The 22,936-nt window shown below is 32.3% G+C and overlaps 3 protein-coding genes across 4 annotated transcripts; 2 read left to right on the forward strand and 1 right to left on the reverse strand.

The window, feature by feature from the left end:
• The first annotated feature begins 2,145 nt into the window (after positions 1-2,145).
• LOC140886225 (kinesin-like protein KIN-7F) lies at positions 2,146-8,184 on the forward strand. Its single transcript, XM_073292730.1, has 13 exons — positions 2,146-2,811; positions 3,371-3,460; positions 3,557-3,657; positions 3,943-4,056; positions 4,142-4,223; positions 4,342-4,409; positions 4,637-4,702; positions 4,803-4,927; positions 5,267-5,603; positions 5,837-5,941; positions 6,023-7,027; positions 7,152-7,474; positions 7,689-8,184. Exons 1-13 carry the CDS (start codon positions 2,604-2,606, stop codon positions 8,005-8,007), a joined length of 2,943 nt encoding a protein of 980 aa, XP_073148831.1. The 5' UTR covers positions 2,146-2,603; the 3' UTR covers positions 8,008-8,184.
• An 837-nt stretch (positions 8,185-9,021) lies between these two features.
• Positions 9,022-12,186, reverse strand: LOC140892893 (WAT1-related protein At5g64700-like). Of its 2 annotated transcripts, XM_073301928.1 has the most exons (7): positions 12,002-12,186; positions 11,562-11,624; positions 11,216-11,332; positions 10,748-11,000; positions 10,266-10,424; positions 9,954-10,105; positions 9,022-9,259 (listed from the first exon to the last, which is right to left on the reverse strand). In XM_073301928.1, the coding sequence occupies exons 1-7, from the start codon at positions 12,172-12,174 to the stop codon at positions 9,127-9,129; spliced, it is 1,050 nt and encodes a 349-aa protein (XP_073158029.1). In that variant the 5' UTR covers positions 12,175-12,186; the 3' UTR covers positions 9,022-9,126. The 2 variants fall into 2 exon arrangements, with proteins under 2 accessions (XP_073158029.1, XP_073158030.1); XM_073301929.1 differs by lacking the exon at positions 11,216-11,332.
• A 6,037-nt stretch (positions 12,187-18,223) lies between these two features.
• On the forward strand, positions 18,224-19,252 carry LOC140890224 (uncharacterized). The gene has a single exon (XM_073297983.1). The coding sequence runs from the start codon at positions 18,224-18,226 to the stop codon at positions 19,250-19,252; it is 1,029 nt and encodes a 342-aa protein (XP_073154084.1).
• Positions 19,253-22,936: the final 3,684 nt, after the last annotated feature.

A 22,936-nucleotide genomic window follows, 5' to 3' on the forward strand; every position in this document is an offset into this window, starting at 1 on the left:
GTTTGAAGGATATAAATGAAAAAAAACGAGAAACTCTAGGAACATAATAATGTGTCCCCGTTTCTCAGTTTTCCAAGAATGCACCGTATACAATATGAAGAATTTGTATTAATGGTGGACGCTGCGCAGACAAACACTCCTATAAGACGGTCTCAAGGATCATTTCTTTGAGACGGATCTCTTGTATGGGTTATCCATTAAAAAGTATTACATTTTATTCCAAAAGTATTACTTATTATTATAAATATGGGTAGGGTTGACCCGTCTCACGAATGAGACTATCTCACAAGAGTGTTACTCCATAATTCATAATTACTGATAATGAGGATTATAATTACTTAGTTTTGCATATAAAATTCAAATACTACTTAATTTTTTTTCCTATTTAAAAAGGACAATCGACTTTTCCGCCTGCATTAATTTTGAGAAAAATCTATCGTATCTATTCAAAATTGGAAAAGAATTGAGTAGCTAACCAAAAAAATTAATGATAATAAATTGAGTAGAATACATGTCTAGAGAATCGTTGCTGGAGTTCACATGGCTTATATTTTATTGTACCTAGTTTTTTTTATATATATAATTTTTTTTGTTGAAGTAGAGCTATAAGTATAGTTGAAGACATGGGACGGTGGCTATTATTTAAGCACGGTAAATAAATAGATGCCATGGACCAAATTCTCCAATCTAGCTAGAAAAAGCTTCAACATACTTTAACCTAAATTTAAGTATACCATTTCAAATCGGCAAAGTTTTGAATTAAAAGAAAATGACATAAGATTTTGAATTTTAAATGTTTTGGCAGAAAGTTCAAACATTAGTATGGCCTTTCATACTTGCATAAAGTCTTGTTAGGTACACTTAGACTACCATCACCAATTTCATATTTATTATCTGACTTTTGCTCATTCTGTATTGATGGCAAAAATTTGAAACATACATATATTAAATATTGTAATCGACTTTTTTGTAATATGATTAATGTTACGAAGATAAACCATTTGGAAGATCATGATGTGAAGGTGTCCCAATGACAATTTTGAGTGGTCAATTAGATGATAAACTAAATAAAGGTTAGTTTCAAATGTGTATAAACTATGATTACAACTAAATTGACCTCGAGAGCAAATCAAAGGAAAAAGGTACCGATTTCCCGGGATGAATCGGGTGATAAATTAAATTTATCAAACCGACATATAATTTGTTTTCCCTCTTGACATACACTTTTTTATACTTAATTCATAAAATGCAAGTTTTGTTATGTGTCATTACATTTGATCTATAAAATTCCTTTTTCCCTTTGTATGTTTTTAAAACAAATTTATAAATGGGGTACCCTATCAATTTCATTGACCAAAAATGCCAAACAAACATTAACAACGAACAGATAAAATTCATTTATATAGAATAAACAATGTTTGGAGATTGAAGTTAGCTGTCAACTAACGACAAATTCACTTATCCTACTTACTCCACATAAAATTAAGTTAATAATTTGTTAGATCTAGCTACCAATTAACTTTGCTTGTGGATAAAGGGGGTGCCCCTCACCTCCTTTAAAATACTTTTAATAAAATTGCCTATGAAATATTACTATCATCTTTTTCATGCTTACCAGCATCGAATCATCAATAGAACCAAAGCCTGAAAAAGAAAAAGGACCGACTTTTATTTCAAATCTAAAACCACCAAATCCTAAATTCAACATTATACTCACACCATGCAATAGACGAGCCGACCTTCAAATCGAAAATTCTTCCGAATTATGAACTCTCACAAAGACAAGATCTTCAAAATCCAAATTATGTAATTAAACTAAAAAGTACTAGAAAAATAAAATTACATGGATATTTTAATGCTATACTAAAGATTAAATAACATAGAAATGAAGTGGTCTAAATTTTTTAAAGAAATTAATCTACTAAAAAAATTATCAAAATTTATTTACAACTAAATCTTTTGTATTTTATGGATGGACGGAGTGATGTCACAAGAGAAAAAGTAGTGGTTTTTGTTAATATAACAATCACATCTGCCATTCTATGAAAATGATCTCTGAAGTAGATCTTCTTCATATTTGTAGGTAAACAGTTGCTGTTTCCCAAGTATGACATATACTCAACCTAATCTTTCTTCATTTTCAAAAAATTTACCACAACCCAGGAAACATTCAAGAGGATGAAGACATGTGACAGTCTGTATGGTATATATAATATTCATGGACCACAAAACCTTGGCAAATATAGAAACAAAAAACTCCCTCGTCAGTAAAGTGAGACAAAATGCGTGATGGGAATGAATATGTAGTCATTGACTCCACTTTGGTCTGTATTCACAAATGATCATTGATCATCATTGGGTGTGCCAAAATTCTCAGACCCTTTTGTTTTTTCTCCCTTCTCTGAAGGAAACTGTTGGAAAGATCCCACCTTTTTCCTCCCAGTTTTGTTTCTTGTTTTCCTAGGTCGGTGATTGTTCTTGGGTTGGTTCTACAATTGTGAGAGGTTTTTAGATAATCGGAAGCTGCTCGTTTCTTAAATCCTTTTCGATATGGGGATTTTTCTTGAGGTGAATGTGAAATTGTAAGAAGGTTTGGGACTGAAATGAGAACAATGGAGAGTGGAGAAGAGGTGATGAGAGGCAATGAGGAAAAGATTTATGTGTCGGTGAGGCTGAGGCCTTTGAATTCGAAGGAAATTCTGAGGAATGATGTCTCAGATTGGGAATGCATCGATGACAAAACTATTGTCTATAAGAATGTTAATCTCTCAGCCTCGGAGAGGTCAATGTATCCCTCAGCATATACATTTGGTAAAAAAATTTAATCGTGTCTTAGATTTTCTTGAATTATGAGAAGTTATGGAGAGTGTGCAAAATAATCATCTTTATTTACTGTATCAAGTTTCTTTATGTGCTAATTGTGAGAAATGGCGATAGTTTCTTGTCAAGAGTTATTTAGAGCTGTTTTTTTTCCCTTGAAACTTCCTGCTGAAGGTGTTTCTCCTCTGCTTCTTTCCTTTCCTTTTTCTAATTTTTTTTATCGTTCGAATGCTATTATGAGTAGCTTCCAAAAATTAGAACTGATTTATATGTATGGAAAGTTTTGGAATAGGAATAAGCTTGGAGTTTCACTTTCAATATAAAATTAAAGATCGGGGTAATTTGACGTGTTGTTGTAATCATAAAATGGAGATTTCAGTGTCTGCTATATTTTTGTGATTTCATCTACTTCGTTGAAGAAACTAAATTTAAACTGGCATTTACAGTTTCTGTTTGCTCAAAAATATAAAATGATTTTGGAAATGTTGTGAAATTTCGATCTTAAAAAAAAATTCCGATTCCCATTTGTTTTTTTTCTTCCCCTTTATAGATAGAGTTTTCAGAACCGCATGCTCCACCAGAGAGGTGTACGAAAAAGGAGCCAAGGATGTTGCTATTTCAGCTGCGAGTGGGATGAACTGTAAGCCTATTTCTGTTGTTTAAGTTTGCTTAACCCTGTATTTCCCCATTTAGTGATATTTTGATATGAAAGTTTTATGCCAATTTTTTTCCGCAGCAAGTGTGTTTGCTTATGGACAAACGAGTAGTGGAAAGACATATACAATGACCGGAATTACTGAGTATGCTATATCAGATATATTTGAATATATAGAGAAGGTAATAAGTTTTTGATATCATTAATCTACCATTAGAAAAAGATTTTCAAGTATGTTTATCATTAGATTTTGTACCAACAAAGAACTGATGGTGTAATTTAAACTGGAAGAAAGTGGTAAGACCCTTAGCTCTCTTGGCACCATGTGGTGGTTGTAGAATCTAATGGCCAGAAGGATATCAATTTTGTGCTGTGTTGCATCTTCTATTCACTGTATTTTCACTACTTTAACACAATGTATGAGCTCCTGTACTGAGCAAATTTCACAATCTCATTGATTCCGGCAGCATCCAGAAAGAAAATTTAGTTTGAAGTTTTCGGCTATGGAGATCTACAATGAATCTGTAAGAGACCTCCTCAGTATAGATTGCACTCCTCTTAGACTTCTTGATGACCCAGAGGTGAGATTTTTTATATTTTTTGGATTGGTTTTATGTATAGAGAAATGATTTCAGTAACTGATTAAGAAACCTTTCTTTTCACTAGAGAGGAACCGTAGTCGAGAAACTCACCGAGGAAGTTTTGACGGATTGGGATCATGTGATCCAGCTTCTTTCTATATGTGAAGGCAAGGATTCAAAATCGATGGTTTTTCATACTATATTTTTGATGACAAGATGGTCGTAAAATGTCTAATTCAGGAGGATGTGGCCCCCTACCCAAAATGTTTTTATCCATCTTTGCAGCACAGAGACAGGTCGGAGAAACGTCCCTGAATGAAACAAGCTCCAGATCCCACCAGATTATTAGACTGGTATTGTATTTCCTTGACGTGCTACTCATATTTCTGGTAGAAATGTGAGATGAAACTTGACTATATAGTTCAATCTGTTCAAAGAGAAAATTCACACTTAGCAGTCATTATTTAACTTAACTAACCAGTTATGCAACAAACTATCACATACTATACTATTGTTCAAAAAAATACATCCAACAAATGAATCTATCTATAACCTTTCAATTATCTATGCATCTTTGCAGACAATTGAAAGCTCTTCCCGTGATTTTTTAGGCAAGGGCAATGCGAGCACTCTTACAGCTGCTGTGGTAGTAATACAACAACTTTTCATGGATTTTATTGATATATGATTTTTTATTATCTAGATAATGTACTTCTATTAAAAATCAATTTCTTATTTTGGCGAAGAATTTCGTTGATCTGGCTGGAAGCGAGCGAGCATCTCATTCATTATCAGCAGGTGCAAGGTTAAAAGAAGGCTGCCATATAAATCGAAGTTTGCTGACCTTGGGAACAGTTGTTCGTAAGCTCAGGTACTTGACCTTGTTCATGGTTAGTTCCGTGACACATGGATTTGAAAGATTACTCAATTTACATTAGTGCATATTATTTATAACTGTTGGAGTCTATGAAAAGGATCGTGCAACTGGCCACATCTCTGTGGGTCTTATGTTGCTCTAGGAGGCCACAAACACAAACATATGTATACACAGAGTCTTTCTTGTAGTTCAATAAGAATTTTCATAAGAAATAAAATGATTTTGATTTTTTGCTGCCGCTGTTGTTTCTTTTTTGATTTGAGAAGGGCTTTCCATGTAAATAGTATCACTTTGATTCATTTTCTTTCACATTTTGTTTATGTTCCTGCGTAGCAAGGGGCGCAATGGGCACATTCCATATAGAGATTCAAAGCTAACTCGAATATTGCAAACTTCTCTGGGTGGAAATGCAAGAACAGCCATCATCTGCACTCTGAGTCCTGCTCGCAGTCATGTTGAACAATCAAGGAACACTCTTCTCTTCGCGAGTTGTGCCAAGGAGGTGATGACTAATGCCCAAGTTAATGTCGTCTTGTCTGACAAAGCACTGGTGAAGCATTTGCAGAGAGAGCTGGCAAGATTAGAGAGCGAACTCAGAAGTCCAAGTTCTACTTTTGGCCCATCAAACACTTCTGCAACACTGAGAGAGAAAGATCTTCGAATAGACGAGGTAATTACGTTCAAATAAATACGGTGGCTGTCAAACGTGCCCTTCACATGAATTTTTTTAAAACTTGGCCTTGGTGCTAACAAATTCTAATTAATTCTACAAGATTAATTTGACTCTTGAGAATGAAAAAATTAACTTGCAGTGACAGTTAAAAGGCCGAGAGGAAAAAAAAAATGACCATCGTTTCTGTATAACATGGATCTTGTGGTGAAGTTTTTCTTTTTATGATGTAGCTTGAGAAGGAGATTAAAGAGGTAATTCTGCAAAGGGATATTGCTCAATCACAAGTGAAAGAATTGTTACAAATGCTTGGAGATCATTCAGGTTCCATGATACAGGTAAAATTTCTATTGAATCTGTCCTTGCACTCTCTCTCTCTGTTTCTACATGTTTAGATATTCATTGATATCTATATATAGGTCGAATTGGGGCACTACTCTCAATTGCTGGTTCAAAATTCGCTGGATTCTGAAATCCCAGAACTCGGAACCCCTTTTATGGCGGACCCTCACTCGTTAGATGTGGATACCAGAACTTGCTCTGATGGCCATAGTAGATCTAGTTCAGAGGACCATTTTCCGAAAGTTACATATTTTGATGATAATTTTGTATCAGGTAATATGTCTCCAAGAATATTAATCAGAAGTTCAAACTTCAGTGAAAGTGATTCATGTCATGGTTGGGATGAGGTTGAGAAACAAAGTAATGGGACTTCGGAGTATCTATACAAGGAAGTTCGTTGCATCGATGCAGAAGAGTCGAGTAACAAAGGGATTTTGTACTCATCTCCTGAAGAAAACACAGGATTCTCTGCAGTGCAAGTGTCTATGATTGGAGATGGACAAGATTTAGGATTTGAATCGCCTCGTTTAACAAAAGAACAGGTTTTTATTTCATCTCACTTAAAGAATGATCATGAAATGACGGAAGGTACTGGGTTTAAGCATACAAACGCAAAGAATGATGAAGAACTAGTCTCACCATCAACCTTTAAGAAGGAGAGAGAACTTGATTTTCTTGACATGTCATCTCTTGAAAAGCTACGTTTGGCTCGCGATTTAGCTCCAGATTCATCTGGCACTGGAAGTTTGAAATTAACCAAAAGTCGAAGCTGTAGAGCCAGTATCATTACAGACTCGTCTTCTCCATGGTTGAAGATTACTGATTACAGTGACAGATCCCCAACTTCTGGTTCATATCGAGAGTTTAAAGGTTTAAATAGGAAAGTATCTCCATTAAACTTTAGTTCCAGTGTCCGAACAGTACGAATGAAAGATTCCCAATCGTCTCCCGAAAATGCTCTTGATATCGAGATTGATGCCAAGAATGTAAAATTTTTGAATGCCCAGGATGTTGCTGGTGACATCGATGACATGAAGGAAGAGAATTTGCTGCCAGATGAACAAGAGACATCGAGAGATTCAGTGAGTTCCAACTGTTTACTTTCTATATGTTTTTATTGCACATTTGAATCCTGAAATTCTTGGAACATTATACGCCATTTGGATTATAGATTTTTAATGCAAGTGCACCTAATGCCATGTACAGGCCAAGGAGATTGAACCAAAGGTTAATAAGTCTCTAAAGACGAGTGTCAAAGAGGTTGGAGCAGATCCAGTAGAAGATGATATTCAAGATCTTTCGAGTTGGCCTAGGGAATTCGAAAGACTCCAAAGAGAAATAATCGAACTTTGGCAAGCCTGCAATGTCTCACTAGTGCATAGGTCATACTTCTTCATGCTTTTCCAAGGTGATCCGTCAGATTCTATATATCTGGAGGTAGAGATGAGGAGGATGAAATTCTTGAATGATAAATTTTCTCGCGGAGAGAAGACTATCGTGAATGGACAATGTCTCACACTTGCTTCGAGGTAAGATTTTCATCTTCTCATTAGAAAGTGAGTTATCTTTGCCCAAGGGTGGACTAAAAAAGTCGAGGGACCCCAAACACCCCTTGCTACATCCAGTCCTAGATACACCCGTCTTAATGCTCGATATTTTGTCATGTTCTTGGCTTTATCAAACTACACTCCATGATGCTTATTGAATCGTGAACTCCGTTGTCCATGCGTTTGTTTAAAACAGCAACAAAGCTCTTCGGCAAGAGAGACGTATGCTGAGCAAGCAAATGTCGAAGAAGCTTTCGGAACATGAAAGAGAGAGCCTCTTCCTCAAGTGGGGCATCGGCCTCAACACTAAACTTCGAAGGCTGCAGTTGGCATACCACATATGGACTAACACAAAAGATACGACTCACATTGCTGATAGTGCGTTTCTTGTTGTGAAGCTGGTTGGTTTAATCGAACCTGGACAGGCACCAAAAGAGATGTTTGGGCTGAATTTCACCCCACGATACTCGGCAAGAAACTATAGTTTTAGACGCTCCTTAACTTCTCTCATGTGATATTTAGTGTCTATAATGTGATTAAAATGATTTCTTCTCTTTTTTTAAAAAAAAAAAAAAAATTGTTGCGCACCCTGGGATGTGTGGATTGATTTTGGCCCTTTTAAATTTGCATTCTGGCTTTAATGGTTGGTGTAGAAGGCTTGAACTGATCTAGTGTAAAGAGACACCGATGAGCGATTGGCAGTACATGTTTTTTTAAATGGTATTTCCATTTACTTAACCAATGATGGAGTCGTGCATTCCAAAATAGGCCTAATTCAGTATGCGAAGCTGTGATCCTACAGAACTGTCACGTTCTGAATCAGAAACATAACACCTGAAATATTTTCAAATTCCAATAATGTTTAAGCCTTACAGGCACAGAATTATCCCAAAAACCAATCTATCATATTTCATACAAGAAATTAAATACCATCAGAGGAAAATGAGATTCAAATGCAAGTTGGAGGGAACAACACATAAAATTTCGGAGTTGTGTGATTCTACCAAGCTAAAAATAAGGAGATTTCCTGATTCTAATTATATGGGTGCCCACTTCTTGCCTGCCTAATTTTATGAGGTCCAAAAATATATTATATTTTATTATCGAATTTGAGTGCCTGGTAAAAATTATCATGGGCTCTCTCTTTGTTTACTTCCGTAAAATATTATTCTTTTATTTTAATATAACTTCTCATGTCCATATACTTTTTTCATTTTTTTTTCCAAATTAGAATTAGAAATTGAGAATACACAATGCCTTGTTATAATATCATTCTTTTTAAATATCAAGTGAAAGCTTCCGTTTATTTTAAAAAATTAGATTAATAAATTATAGAGAAAATTTTTACATAGTTTGTTACTTTGTTATTGTTACCGTATCATATAATGTTAGAATATTTATTATTCGTATTATTTACACACAACAAACGTGTCTCGATGGCTAATATTGTCCGAAAGAAATATTTTCGAAAACAAGGAGAGGAAGTATTGGGGAACTACCAAATATGACAAAAGAGAAAGTAAGTAATTAAGCACTAAAATACAATAGTTATATATATATTAACATAAAATTAAACTACTAATATTAATTATCCATGTAATTGCAGCTAGCTAGCTAGCTCTATTCCTTTGATACTAATTAGCTACACATGATGCCTTTTCCGCATCAACTTTTGAATTGCATTCTCCTTTTGCGATATCATCTTCCCTCATCTTTCCCCATAACACACAGTAAAGCCCTCCAACCAGCAGAATTGCTCCCAACACACTACAAATACATTAATTACATTATAGAATGCATGTAGTTTAGCACAAGCTCAAAGTATCTATATATACTATCTATACTATAACGCTAGCTATTAAGTATTCAAATAGGTATATATATAGCGGCGAATACAATGAGAGGACTAGGTGATCATCTCTTTATGTGTAGATTTTATAAAATTTATTATGAGTTTAGTGCTTCATCTCCCTTGCATGAATTAATTCTAGCTAAAAGCTAATATACATACACAAAGACAATAATGCATGTATGTTTACCATCCAAAACTGATTATTTCTCCGTACAAGCTCAAAGTATCTCTATGTATACCATGGTTTAGTACATGCCGCCCGCAGGGTACTACCCTGCGGGTGATGTGTAACCCCATGATTGGTCAAAATTAGTGGGGTCCATGTGGGCCCATTGATTTTAACCAATCATGAGCCGTCACGTCACCCGCAGGACACTATCCTGCGAGTAGCATCTACTCAACCGTATACCATCTATCTAGCTAGCTATATTAAGTATTCAAACGAGTACGTACGTAGTGGCGAATACATGATTAATGAGAGGGCTAGCTAGGTGATCATGATCTCTTTATTACGAGTTTCGTTCTTCATCTCCCTTACATGAAATTCTAGCTAAAAGCTCATATGTACATATATATATATGTACAAAGACAATTATAATGTATGTTTACCTTCCAAAACTGATGATTTCTCCATACACAAACGCGGATATAGTGATAGTAAAGATCATGATCAAAGGAGTAGTCATGACTAGGAAGATAGGACCTTTCTTCTCTATAACCCATGCTTGCAAGTAGAATGTAACGCCAGTCACCACTGCTCCCTGTCAAAATATATATAGTAATTAAAAAGAATAATTAATATGATCCAATTATGTTTAACAAATTAAGTTAAATTTTGTGACAATATAATGCTTCTGGCTTGTGATTAACCTAAAAGAGAGAGTAGTATATGATATATGATAATTAAATGGATCGACTTACACAATAGAATATCGATAGAAGCTGCACGTTGAATCCGAGTTTCCATTGATTTAGATCTCTTGCGAAAACAAGTGCCACAAGGAATGACTGTATTGTGCTCAACAAGCACTGCAGAGTTGTCAGCAACAGCTTCGAAGGACACCCTTTTAGTAATCTTCCCTACAATTTTTTTTAATGTACGTGTTATTTTATCAGTTTCAGAATCCATAATTAAGTGAAATGACATAAACAGCCTTAATTCCACCATCTCATAATTCTTACTTGAAGAAAGAGTTATTTTAGGCATCACTAGTGTAGGGTTTCTATATATATTATGCATTGTCATGTCATGTGCTTCAAAATTCAAATGCATATATATATGTATGTACGTGCCTGTTGGAAGTGAGATTTTTCTCATTCATTGGAAATACAAAGAAATTAAAATGCATGCACAGCTAACTTAGATAAATAGCATAGAATATTAATTATTAATGAATTAATACCTGTAATAACAGCCATAATGCCCAGGTTACATTGGAAAGCATCATGAGGAAGACACCTTTAATCCAAGTATCAGCGGCAGGATCTTCGCCTCGTCGCATTTCACGAATGCGACTACTGATCAAGTGATGGTGCACCAGTAGTTTCAAGAGAGGCCCTTTGAAGAAAGCAATAGTCGCTACTCCGGCAATGCATAGACTTAGTCCTCCAAATTTCATTATCCCACCAATTGTCCTTAGTTTTATGTTTTCCATCCTGTCATGATGAGTTTAAAGTTCATGTATTAATTATTAATTTTTGTTTTAAACAGGGAATCATTAAATTAAATTAAATTAAATAGCTAGGAATGATAACAAGTGATTTCTTATAATTATACATATATAATCGAATTATTTTCCTTGTATTTCCATTCCCTCGAAAAATTTCGCTATAATTAAATTAGAATATTTTTTGTAATTAACTTTAATTACCTTAATAAAACAGCAAGAAAGAAAGTAATAACAGGAAGAGTATTTGAAGAAGCAGCTCCCAAAGATGCGGATGTATATTTCAAAGCTACACCAACAATGTTTAAGCTCATCGTGATCCTGCAAATTATTAATTATCCAACTCATTAAATATAATTAAGATCTATTTAGTATATATGAACACCCATGCATGTTTAATTTAAAACACTGAAAGGATCAAACAAAATCATAACTATGAGAACAAAAAAAACACTTAATTCATGATTTTTTTTATATATATTCTTGTTTTAATTACCACCAAAAAAGAAATTGTAACTAACATTCTGAAACATATATATGACGCACGTACCCAATCAGTGAAAGTAGGAATATCTTGATCGTCAGGGAAAAAGATAGAGGTGGAGCACTTTTCCTGAAAGTAAAATCAAATCATTTGAAAAAAAAATAAAAAATCAAAAGAATCATAATCAAATTCACGGTTATGATTGAAGTTTTAGGCATCGAACTAATACAAGCTTTAATTTGTTAAATTAAACAAGATATGCATGATTATTTTATATATTGCCATTCATCAGCTCATGATCAAGCATATACACGTATAGTGATCAAAATATAATAATGTAAATTAATAAAACATGCACGCCAAATTAATTAAGACTCTATGATCGTGATCATATGTCACAACATATATAGCATGCATATTGTTCATCGATTAAATAAATGATACTCATCGATCAGAGTATGTGCTAGATATTGATTATTGTGGTATATAAAATTGTACATACATACCTCTCAAAGATAATGGTGATGGGAACTAAGAAAAGGGAAGCAGCCGCTTGTCTGTAGAAGACAAACACACAGGTGTTCATACCAACATCAAAAGCAAGTTTTGTGAGCAAGAAATAGCCTGCGTATATCATTTGTATCAACACAACTGCCAAATATGGCTTCTTTCCCTCCATTCTTAGATGTTATTTTCTGTTTAATTAATTTATTAATATCATATAAATAGGGCTAGCTGTTGGTACTAACTAACCTTTCACAGGAGGTCTATATATATAAGTGTAAGCTGCACATATGTACATATATACTACTTTTTAAATAGTGATCCACGTGCATGATTACATATAAATATATATTCTTTCACTAGGCCAAGCATATGTAGCTATATTTAAGTTTTGTAGGTCTATCTGGAATATATATATCTTTTGGAACTATGCCATTTCTTCTTATTATAAGTAATCCTCTTTTGTTTTGTTTTCTTTTTCTTTCTTTCCCCCCGTAATCGGAATATTCTATACTACACCGGGAGAGATACACTCCCTTTAGTGTTTTTTTTCAGATGCTCGCGTGAACATCACGCTAAAAAATACTAAATGTTTGCGTGAATATCTCACTGAGAAAAAAACATGTGGATCCCAACAATAATTTTTTTGGTTTTTTAACATGATTTTCGTGCGAACATCTAAAAAAAAAATGGGGTGTACCTCTCTTGGTGTAGCATAGATTAACCTCCCATAATCTAACTTGTTAGAGGTGGTTTTGTAAATTTTCTTTTCATTGGTTTTTTTTGGGTCATATATCGCCTAAGCAAATGTTGATGATGTAACGTCGAAAAAAATGCTTCCGAGACCTTGGAAAATTGTTGCGGTGTGTGACTTCACGTCAGCACTTTGGTGAAAATTGATTAAAAACAAAAAAAAATCAAATTTAGATATTGGATAATGACCTAGATTTGACACGTTAGAATCGAAGACAAAAACATAAAACATGACCACTTAGAAAGACTAAATTAACAATTTCCCCCCTTTTCGGCACGAGCTTTGGGATACTATATTTCAGTAATTTCATTTAAATTGTGTTTGAGTTTATAAATTTTTGATCTGGAAGAAGAAAATTGATTTGAGAAAAACGATTCGATAATTGAATTTCAAATAGCAACCATATTGAATATATTTGAAATCCGTCCTGATATATACTATTGAAATTGTTTGATTTTATGTATAGGATGTGATTCTCACAATTTAAGCTCTATATTTTTGTCATCACTTATCAAACAATAATCAACGATTTATTTCCAAGCATATCTCTTCCGCTCAAAGAAAAGGGATTTTTTTTTTACAAAATAAACTCGCAGTATGTTTTTAAAAAAGAGAAAACTGTAAATTTGGTCATGTATGTTTTTCACTTTGCGATTGTGGTCATCTATATTTTTATATTTCAGTTTTAGTCATGCATGTTCCTATTTTTGGCAATTTTGGTCCATATTATTCAAAAATGCTTACGTGGCATTGTACATGTCAGCTCCACATCAGCACTGAATGGTGCCACATCAGCGCCACGTCGGAAAAAGTAATAAATTGCAAAAAAAAAAAATAATAACGGACTAAAACTGAAATCTAAAAATATAAAGAACTGAAATCGTAAAGTTACAAACATACAGGACCAAAAAAGCAATTTTTCCTTTAAATAATTACACTTTCCTATGTATTGAAATATATAGGAGAGAGGGCTAAGTAGTTCGAAATCGAGTCCATTGATTTTTTGGGGGTGTCAATGGATTTTAAATCTTCAATTAGTTATTTTTTGAATAATTATAGTTGATTACAAATCCATCTTACGTACTGCCGAGTTATTTCAAATTATTTCTTCAAGTACTTTCACAAATCAAAATCCACTCATCCAAATACAACCTACAAATACACCATTTATTTATACATGTAATATAATAATACTGAAGAAAAATATCACTAACATAGCACCTCGTCTTGGATACAAGAAATAGAAAATTTAAATGTGTTACACACACACAGAGATATATATACATGTATATAATATTAATATTATTATTAGTTAAGGAAAGCTAGGTGTAATATTATATAAAGGATTAATTAAAGCTTATTTCTTAAACTCCTCCGATCCGAGGCAATTAACTTGCTAATCAATTACCCATCTAGTAGAATTAAAGTTTTGTCGCACTAATTTCCCGGTGATTGGTGATGGAGTGGCGGACACTAGCCTAGCCATAATAGGTGCCTTTTTTTGGGTGTGACGTGACCACTGATTCGAATAACAACTAATAACCATGACATAAATTAAAGTTTATTATTCTTACTTTCCTTTCACTTCATCGGTAAATTTGCATCAACATACATATAATATAATATAATATAATATATATATATATATATATATAGTTTCTTTCAAGTGTTCACCTACCATTTCCACCGCCATGCCACCAATGATGTGGCATTATTCTATTGGATCTACAGTTTATCATATCTTTATCGCATCCAATAGAATAGTGTCACATCATTGATGGGTATGATGGTGGGCATAGTAGGTGAACACTTGAAAAAAACTATATATATATATATATATATATATATATATATATATATATATATGGTATATATATATATGTATATATGGTATATATATATATGGTATATATATATATAAAAGGTTGGATGCAAATTATGAATCCTAAATGCATTATTTTAAACATTTTTAATTATTCGATAATTTTAATTGAACATAATAGAGTCAAACAACGAAAATCTAGAACTTTTTTATGAAATCAAATCCGTTCATCCAAACACACATCATTACTCTAATCTCACTTTTTTATCATAAGAATTTTGAGAATTTGTGATAGTAATGGAGGGATTTTGTGGATAGAATGTTGTTGTTCCTAATTAAATAATACACGTGGGCTTATAAATTGAAAGTTATTTTTCTAAAAAATATAATGAATAAGTACTTATATTAAAATATAAATTTTAAAATATATATATGTATATAAGTTTGTACACGTTCAACAAATAATAAATCAATTCTTGGAAATTTTGTGTGGATCTTATTTTAATCGATGATTTTGGGAAAAGTATACAAATGCTTATTCCCCCACCCCTTTGTTTTTGCGGTGACTTTCTTTTCTAACCTCAATGGAAGCACTTATTCATTCATAATATTAAACTATTAAATGAAGAAGTGACTTTTCCATAAAATATGGCATATGAGGATATGAAACTTCACATCATTCAAAATTAAAGCAATTTGTCCCAATGTTAAAAGTTTCTCTCTCGTTCAAAAACGTACAATATATGAGTTTTTTTTTTTTTTTTTGTTGGACGAAAAAAACGATATATGTGTTAAACGTTCGCCTAGGGAAAGATAAATAATATTCGGATAATGGGGATGAGTCTAATTAAGTGGATACGAATGGGTAATGTATTAGGTATGTACCTCATTAATTGCTAAAAAGTGATGACAGTAATACTAATCTGATCATTTAACCCAAAAAAACACACATTAAAAGGCATAATATTATTGTGATTTGGATTGAAGTTTAAAGAATGTGTAGCTAGCTAGGACCAAAATTATCATAGCATCATCGAGTAAAAAAATTATTTTTCTAAGCAGTCTTTGGCTCTCTTCGATTCATTTTATGGGACCTCATTAATTACCTGATAAAGAAAATTGCTCAACTCTAGTTAAAATGAACCAAAACTTGGACCAGTTAATGAGGCGTTACTTGATGCATCTAATAGTCCACATTTATTTTCGTATATAAATCTATAAAAAAAAATATCACAGACCTCGCATATAAGAATAAATATGAAGAGTTGGATATACACTACGTACGTAATGGCTTAAGGATATGTTGAAAACACCCATATATAATATAACCCTAGTTTTTAAATTTTCAATTTTTATATTTGGAGTTTCATGTCATATATTGATTTTTTATTCCATATTATTAGACATGATTTTTATCAGGAAGTTCTTTTTTTAATGACATGGGATCCCAGAGTCAATACATTTCGATATGTAGTACTAAATAAACTCTCTAACTAACGTAGTAGTCTGTAAACCACGTTAACCAAGTTAACCGTACTAGACAAACCTTATTTGATATGCTAGTCGAAAAAAGTGTTGAAAAGGAAAATGGAACTCTTAACATCTGATCAAACGATTACCTGCCCCAAGTTTCTCATTTTTGATCTATTAATCAGCCTAATATCATAAAATCAATGTATGAGACAAAGATTTTGAATTGCTATGATTCTAGTGTGTTTATTACAATGACAGAGAGAACAAATAAATAATATAGATTCTCAGATAGAAAATGAGAGGGTCACTTTCGTTCGCTTTATTGAAAAATAAGTGTGACCATATTCAGAATTGGCAGCAACCAAAAAACATCATATATTCTTTGTTCTTGCTTCCATATCTTATCTTTGAACATCACATGGATCTGCATCTATTATTTCTTTGAATTGTTCAATCAACTCTTATTTATCTTCCGATCCAAATCGCCACCCATTCCCTTCTTCTTTATTTCTTTTATTAGGCAAATATCTCATGTGAACAAAATATACCAATAACTTGAATATTATTCTAATATTAAATTGTATTCTTTAGCATCGACCATGAAAGTAAGTATTTTTTGTTATTTTAACGACAATTTATTATTTCAAAAAAAATTAAAAAGAACGAAAATTTACCATTTTGTTCTCATAATTTAGTCATTTCCCATATTTTTTTCTTGTAAGTAATCAAAACTCAGTTTTAGTCTAATACGTTAATTCTTTTTTTCAATTTTAATTAATTTTGTGCCGCGGTGACGTAAGTCGTCTAAACTCAGTTTTTAGTTTTGTTTTCAATTTAAATTATTTTTTGTATCGTGACGTGACAACAGAAATTAATTGTGTGATAATATAAATGGTTGATGTAGCGCTGAACATTCTCGATGTATCCGACATCACGTCAGTATCTTATAAAAACCTATTGGATTAAGACTAAATTTTAACGATTTAAAACACTGAAAAATAAAATTAGCAAATTATAGAATCAAAATCATAATTTTTCTACTCTCTTGAAAAAAAAATGAAACAATCCATAATATTACCATATCCATCTGTAACTGAAATTATAGTTTTCATATGCACATTGCGTTCTAAGATTCTCAAGTTTTTCACATTCCTATATTCTATATTAATATCTATATTTTTTAGTTTAACAGAAACACACAAAATAACTCAGCGACTTAAAAATATTTAGTCGTAATAACCCAAAAAATAATAAAAATAAATAATAATGATTAAAAGACATGTAAACGAATGATCGAATGTATCGATTGTAGATGTATACTGGAAAGAACGCAACTAAAGATAAGACAACCCCGTGTCGTGATCCGGCGTTACGTTTAAAACAAAAGAAGTTTTCGAATCTGAAGGGAAATTTGGCTTGCAAGACATAAATTTATTGGATTTATTTTCTTTTTTTATAAGATTTTATTTAAGAGTTTTGTATTTCTGGAATATTTATTTCCTGAAACTCTAGATTTGTTCTCTCAAATTTGAAAAAAATTTCCCAATAAAACTCTCGTTTCCTTGTTTTATAGGAATCTAATCAGGGTATCCTTTCACTATACACGGTCTTAGAGAGAAAAATAGCGCAGAAAATTAAATAGAGAGAGCAAAAACGTGATTTTTCTGAAGAACTTGCATCGTCGAGTGTTGCATATTTATTGTGTTTCCGTGGGTGCGTGAAGACATCTAAAGACAACGTACGCTTGCTTGAAATTGTTGGTTGAAGATTCATTTTTATTGCTCCGAAATTGGGTATATAGTTTTTGCGTTCTTTCGTTATTTTGTTATTAATTTTAGAATGCAATTTGTTTTCTTAACTTATTAAGAAAGATAGTTTTTCATAGAATCACTGCTATTGGTTTTTAAAATGATATTACTTTTTCTAGTGATTATTTTGTGTGATGCATAAATATGTGTTTTATTTAGTTTACGCAATTTATTCGTGTGTTTAGTTACTTTGGTGCATGTTGTCGTAACTGTTAACAATATCATGCACAACACTTACTCACACACAATATTAAGTTCAAATCTGTCAGGAGAAAAATTCTTTCGAGTGGCATCAAAGCCAACTCTTAACTTTACAAAGTGAGATTCTGGTTATTTTTATTTTGACATAATATTTTGAGAAAGCTCGATGGACGTGCCTTTTGCCAACACTTCACTTCAACCACTGATCTTGGATGGAACCAACTATGCTCTTTGGAAGGTCAAAATCAAGGTCTACATCAAATCTATAGATGAAAAATCATGGCAACGTGTTGTTGACGGTTGGAATCCACCAAGGAAAATCGATGCAGACAGTGACAGGATAGTTAAACTTGCAACCGAGTGGACATCTAATGAAGTTCAGGTCTCGAACTTCAACTTCAAAGCACTTAATGCTATATTCACATTTGTGGATACCAACATGTTCAACTTGATCGCCAATTGTATTTGTGCTAAGAAAGCTTGGGAAATTCTTCAAAAACATTGTGAAGGATCTGAAAGCTTACGAAGAGCCAAGGTAAGAATGCTAACATCTAAGTTTGAAAGTTTGAGAATGGAGGGATCTGAGATAATCATCGAGTATGATCGTCGCTTGAGAGATATAGCCAATGAAGCATTCAGCCTCGGTGATCCAATTTCGAATGAAAGATTGGTTAGCAAAGTCTTACGATCACTTCCAGAGCGATTCAATATCAAGATTTGTGCAATTGACACAGCAAAAGATACATCTAAACTCGCACTGATGAGTTCTCTTCGTACTTTTGAGATGAACATGGACTCACAAAAGAAGGACAAATGTAAGAGTATTGCTTTCCAAGTTTCTAATGATTTATATAGCTATTTGCTTCAATTGTCACAGGAATTCAATGAGTCGGATCTCAGTGATGACTCAATTTCCTTAATCACAAAGAAGCTTGAAGATTATTTGAAGAGGATTAGAGATAAAAAGAAAGTTGTACAAAAATCAAAGCTTTCAAGTTTAACTGCCCCTGAGAAACCTCAAAGGGTGTCACCTAATCGAGGACAGTCTCGACCAAGGTATGATGGTAAGAATCAGACTAATGCCAATAGATATGATTTTGTGCAATGCAAAAAATGCACTGGTTATGGGCACTATGCAAATGAGTGTCCAAATAGACTTCGCAAATGTACGAGTGTTTTTTTTAGTGATATATGATGAATCTGATTAAGATCAAGAACCAAGTGAAGAGGAAATCAAATTGAAAAAAAAAATGTTCCTTACAAGTCAATCCATTGTGTGTTGCCTCCGGTGTTGGAACACCTGACCGCAACATCACTAAAAAATCAGTGTGCTTCAATGCATCAACTCTTGGTAATTTAAGTGACCAAGAAGATCAGGAAGCTGACGATGAAGAGATCACTATGGAGAGCATACATAGGTTTTTTTTCCAGACTAATGATGGGTAAAAATATTTTTTCCAATAGTTTAAATTGTTAAAAGTTATTTTTAGTTATATTTTTAATTATTTTTAAACACAATTGTCTTTTAAAAAATTATATTTTTGATCATGTATGTCTGCTTCTTTACGATTTTGATTATTTTTGTTCAAATTTCAATCTTTAATCATTTATATACTATTTTTTTATAATTTTAGTCAATTTTCATCTGAATATTGATATAACAACACATCTAATGTTTTGTATCAATACCATATTGATGACATATCAACACTACGTCGAAAAAGTGATTAATATATAAAAAAAATCAAAAAATGCAAAATTGAAATTGAAATTTAACAACATAAAAAGAGTTATCTTTATCCAAAAAAAATGAAAAATATAAATACATAAATACTATAGGTCCCAAGAAAAAGTTATTTGACATGTGGCTGCAAAATTACGTTTATTTAGATACTTGTCCTTCGTGTCTAAATGGAATCTACCGTCCAAGAAAAGAAATATAAAGCAATAAAGCTCAACTTTACATGCAATTTTTTTTTAATTAGGAAAAAAAGACATGAAGATTATGAATTCACTACAATTTCATGGAATGTGACAACTTTTGGTCCCAAAAAGATTTTTAAAATAGCATTAATAAGCACCAATCTAAAGCTAGTCACACGATTCTAGTGCTAGTTCCAATTTGCCAACTTTTATCCTCAAACTTTTACCTTTGAGTGTTACATACCTTCTTCTTGTCTTTTCAATTTATATTGAAATTATTTTCTGTTACGTTTTCTTTAACTTTTTAAAACAATAACCTAGAATGCTAGATACATCCCTACAATCTTCGTTAATATTAGCCTTGTGGCATGCACTTGTATATATTACGTGTATATATTATAATATTAACATCTTTGCGCATACATTATATGCTTATTATATAGTTGGTTTTTTTATTTGTTATTATTTTGTAAAACAATTTGACTATTATTTAGATAAAAATATGAACAAATATGTAATTTGTAGAGACAATATATGAACGATTTATTTTTTTAAAATGGAAAAAATATGATTATTATGAGTAAATTGTAGATTTAATAAAATAGGTTTTTTTTATTTTTATTTTCACTAAACGAAAAATACTACTTTTCTAATTTGATCGGGGTATTTTTGTGAAAATCATTGGTGCCACAAAGTTGGGCCACGAAAGCCTCCACCTTTATATTATTATATATAGTGTTAGGATTGCTTCGGGACTTCTTCAAATGTGCTTCGATATTTAGTTATCAACCGATGAAATTCTTGATGAAACTAATCTTGATCTAACTGATCAATCGAGTAAATTTAAGTTTAAATGCAGAAATAACTCAAACTGATGCTCTGTTTTAATTTGTGATTTGGTGTGCTCCAATTACTAAACGAAAATCGTTCTATTCTGAGATATTTTTGCTACATTCCATAAGAACCATGTGGGAATAATTCAACTTAAGGAGAGATAATCTAACTGATCTAGGTTCTATCTTACATTATATATGTAATTTGTTCCAACATTTTTTGTAACATATCATACGACAACTTGTTGAAAGTTTCATATTTTCACCTCTTACACACCCAACAAAATATAATTGGTTCACTCAAAATGTGCATAAAGTGCAGTGCCAACTCAATTGTCTCAAGTACCAATTGTAAGAATTATAGTTAAATTTTTAGTTCACATTCAACGTGAGAGTATGCATGTCCAACAAAACTACGATAGCGAGAGGTCGAAAAATACAAACCAAAAATAAAATGCAAGTATTTGCGACGATCTACTAGCCAGAAAAATTGAAAATATATAGAGGGAAAAGAAGGAAGGAGCCCAAGGTACCTCTCAATAATATGATTTTCAAATCTTTATGAAAGAAGTGATTCGTTTGACAACCATTAATACGATTTACGACCCCACATTTCAAAAATGAAATGAAAGCAGTCCATCCAATATCTACCTTTTTAATCAACCAATTATTTCAATTAGGGGTGGATTTTCGGTATATCGTATAAAAAATATTGGCATGAAAAAAATTCATTCTGGTACCGATATCGAAATTCTGAAATGTTGGTATGGAAAAAATCCATATTGATACCGTATAGATACTGAAAAAAATTCAATATACCAAAAAATGTCTATATTTCGAAAAAAGTTCGGTACGATATCCCGAAAAGTCGGTATTTTAGCTCGGTATCACAGTCCTATTTTCAATCACTAGGCTAATTATGAATCGGTGACGTCAAAAATTTGACAAAAATAAGAAGCTGCTAGATTAATTAGTTGCTTGTATCACAGTAATAAGTAATTAGTTACTTTATGTTTCACTACTATTAGGTCAACATTTTTTTCACATCCAGGCAAAACACTAACGCAGTGTTTGGTATATGAGATTAAGTAGGTTTGTGTGTGATTTTTTATTTAATCCATTGTTTGGTAGGATTTTTATTAAAACAAGCTAATCTAACCTAGAAAGGATAAAGTTGGTTTATGGTAGGTTAATTAAACCCTCCACCCACCCTAGTATTATTTATCCTTGTTTTTATCTTACACATAAATTTCATAATTACCCTTTCCCTCTAACCTAAAAATCATCCATCCAATAAAAATATAAATGATATTTTTGGCAAAAAATTTTAAACCATTATTTAATCTTATTCCTAAAAATCAAACCAAACACAATATTATTTTCAACACAAATTACCAATCCTTATTTATCATGTTTTTTATCATTTTTTTAATAATCATTCAATAATTCTATCAATTGAACCAAACACTGCGTAATTTTACACTATGTAATGTAATACACGGGCTACAAAACAAAACAAAACAAAACAAAAATCTAACAAAATCTATGTGCGAGCCCAATAATTACCCTGTATTAATTTGAATTTATTACATAGGAAATGATTAATCTAAAAATATGGTGGCAAAAATTCGATACCAAGTATCAGAATTTTTATTTTTTTTTACAATTGGGGCAGAAGTTTGAGGTCTTTTTTAAAAAAAAAAAAAAAAAAGGTACGATGGACCGGATTTATTTTCTCAATTTTCCCGAGGTTTTTTCACTGTCCAAAGGATTCGATCGAATCCATGGTCTTTCTGACGGTGGGGGAGAGGATTATGAATTATGATTGAGGCAAGAGGAGGTATGGGATTTTGATTAATTATAAATGCATAAAAATTAATTTATACTTAATTTCTCCGGGGTCACCTGCAGGAAAATGTATCTAAAATAATATATTGGCATGGAGTCATAGTCGATAAATTATGAATGAAGATGCGGTGGGCGTGGTTTAAGCCTTGGGGGCTACTTTTATACTACTTTTGACACTTTTTTTTCTCTCAAAGTTGAAGACTCATTTCCCGAGGGCAATGTGCATGTACGAGGAACTATCAATCAATCCATCAAAATTGCCAAACTTAAAGTTT

Source organism: Henckelia pumila, chromosome 3 (genome assembly GCF_033568475.1).
Source record: "Henckelia pumila isolate YLH828 chromosome 3, ASM3356847v2, whole genome shotgun sequence".
NCBI lineage: Eukaryota > Viridiplantae > Streptophyta > Magnoliopsida > Lamiales > Gesneriaceae > Henckelia > Henckelia pumila.

Excerpts from the sequence above, each read along its gene's own strand:
- LOC140886225 (XM_073292730.1), top strand. The coding sequence starts at position 2,604 with ATGAGAACAATGGAGAGTGGAGAAGAGGTGATGAGAGGCAATGAGGAA. Across the intron at positions 4,057-4,141 it reads GACTTCTTGATGACCCAGAG|AGAGGAACCGTAGTCGAGAA; the intron begins GTGAGATTTTTT and ends TCTTTTCACTAG. Across the intron at positions 7,475-7,688 it reads TGTCTCACACTTGCTTCGAG|CAACAAAGCTCTTCGGCAAG; the intron begins GTAAGATTTTCA and ends TGTTTAAAACAG.
- LOC140892893 (XM_073301928.1), bottom strand. The coding sequence starts at position 12,174 with ATGGAGGGAAAGAAGCCATATTTGGCAGTTGTGTTGATACAAATGATA. Across the intron at positions 11,333-11,561 it reads TTCCTACTTTCACTGATTGG|GATCACGATGAGCTTAAACA; the intron begins GTACGTGCGTCA and ends AATAATTTGCAG. Across the intron at positions 10,425-10,747 it reads CATTATGGCTGTTATTACAG|GGAAGATTACTAAAAGGGTG; the intron begins GTATTAATTCAT and ends AAAAAATTGTAG.
- LOC140890224 (XM_073297983.1), top strand. The coding sequence starts at position 18,224 with ATGGACGTGCCTTTTGCCAACACTTCACTTCAACCACTGATCTTGGAT.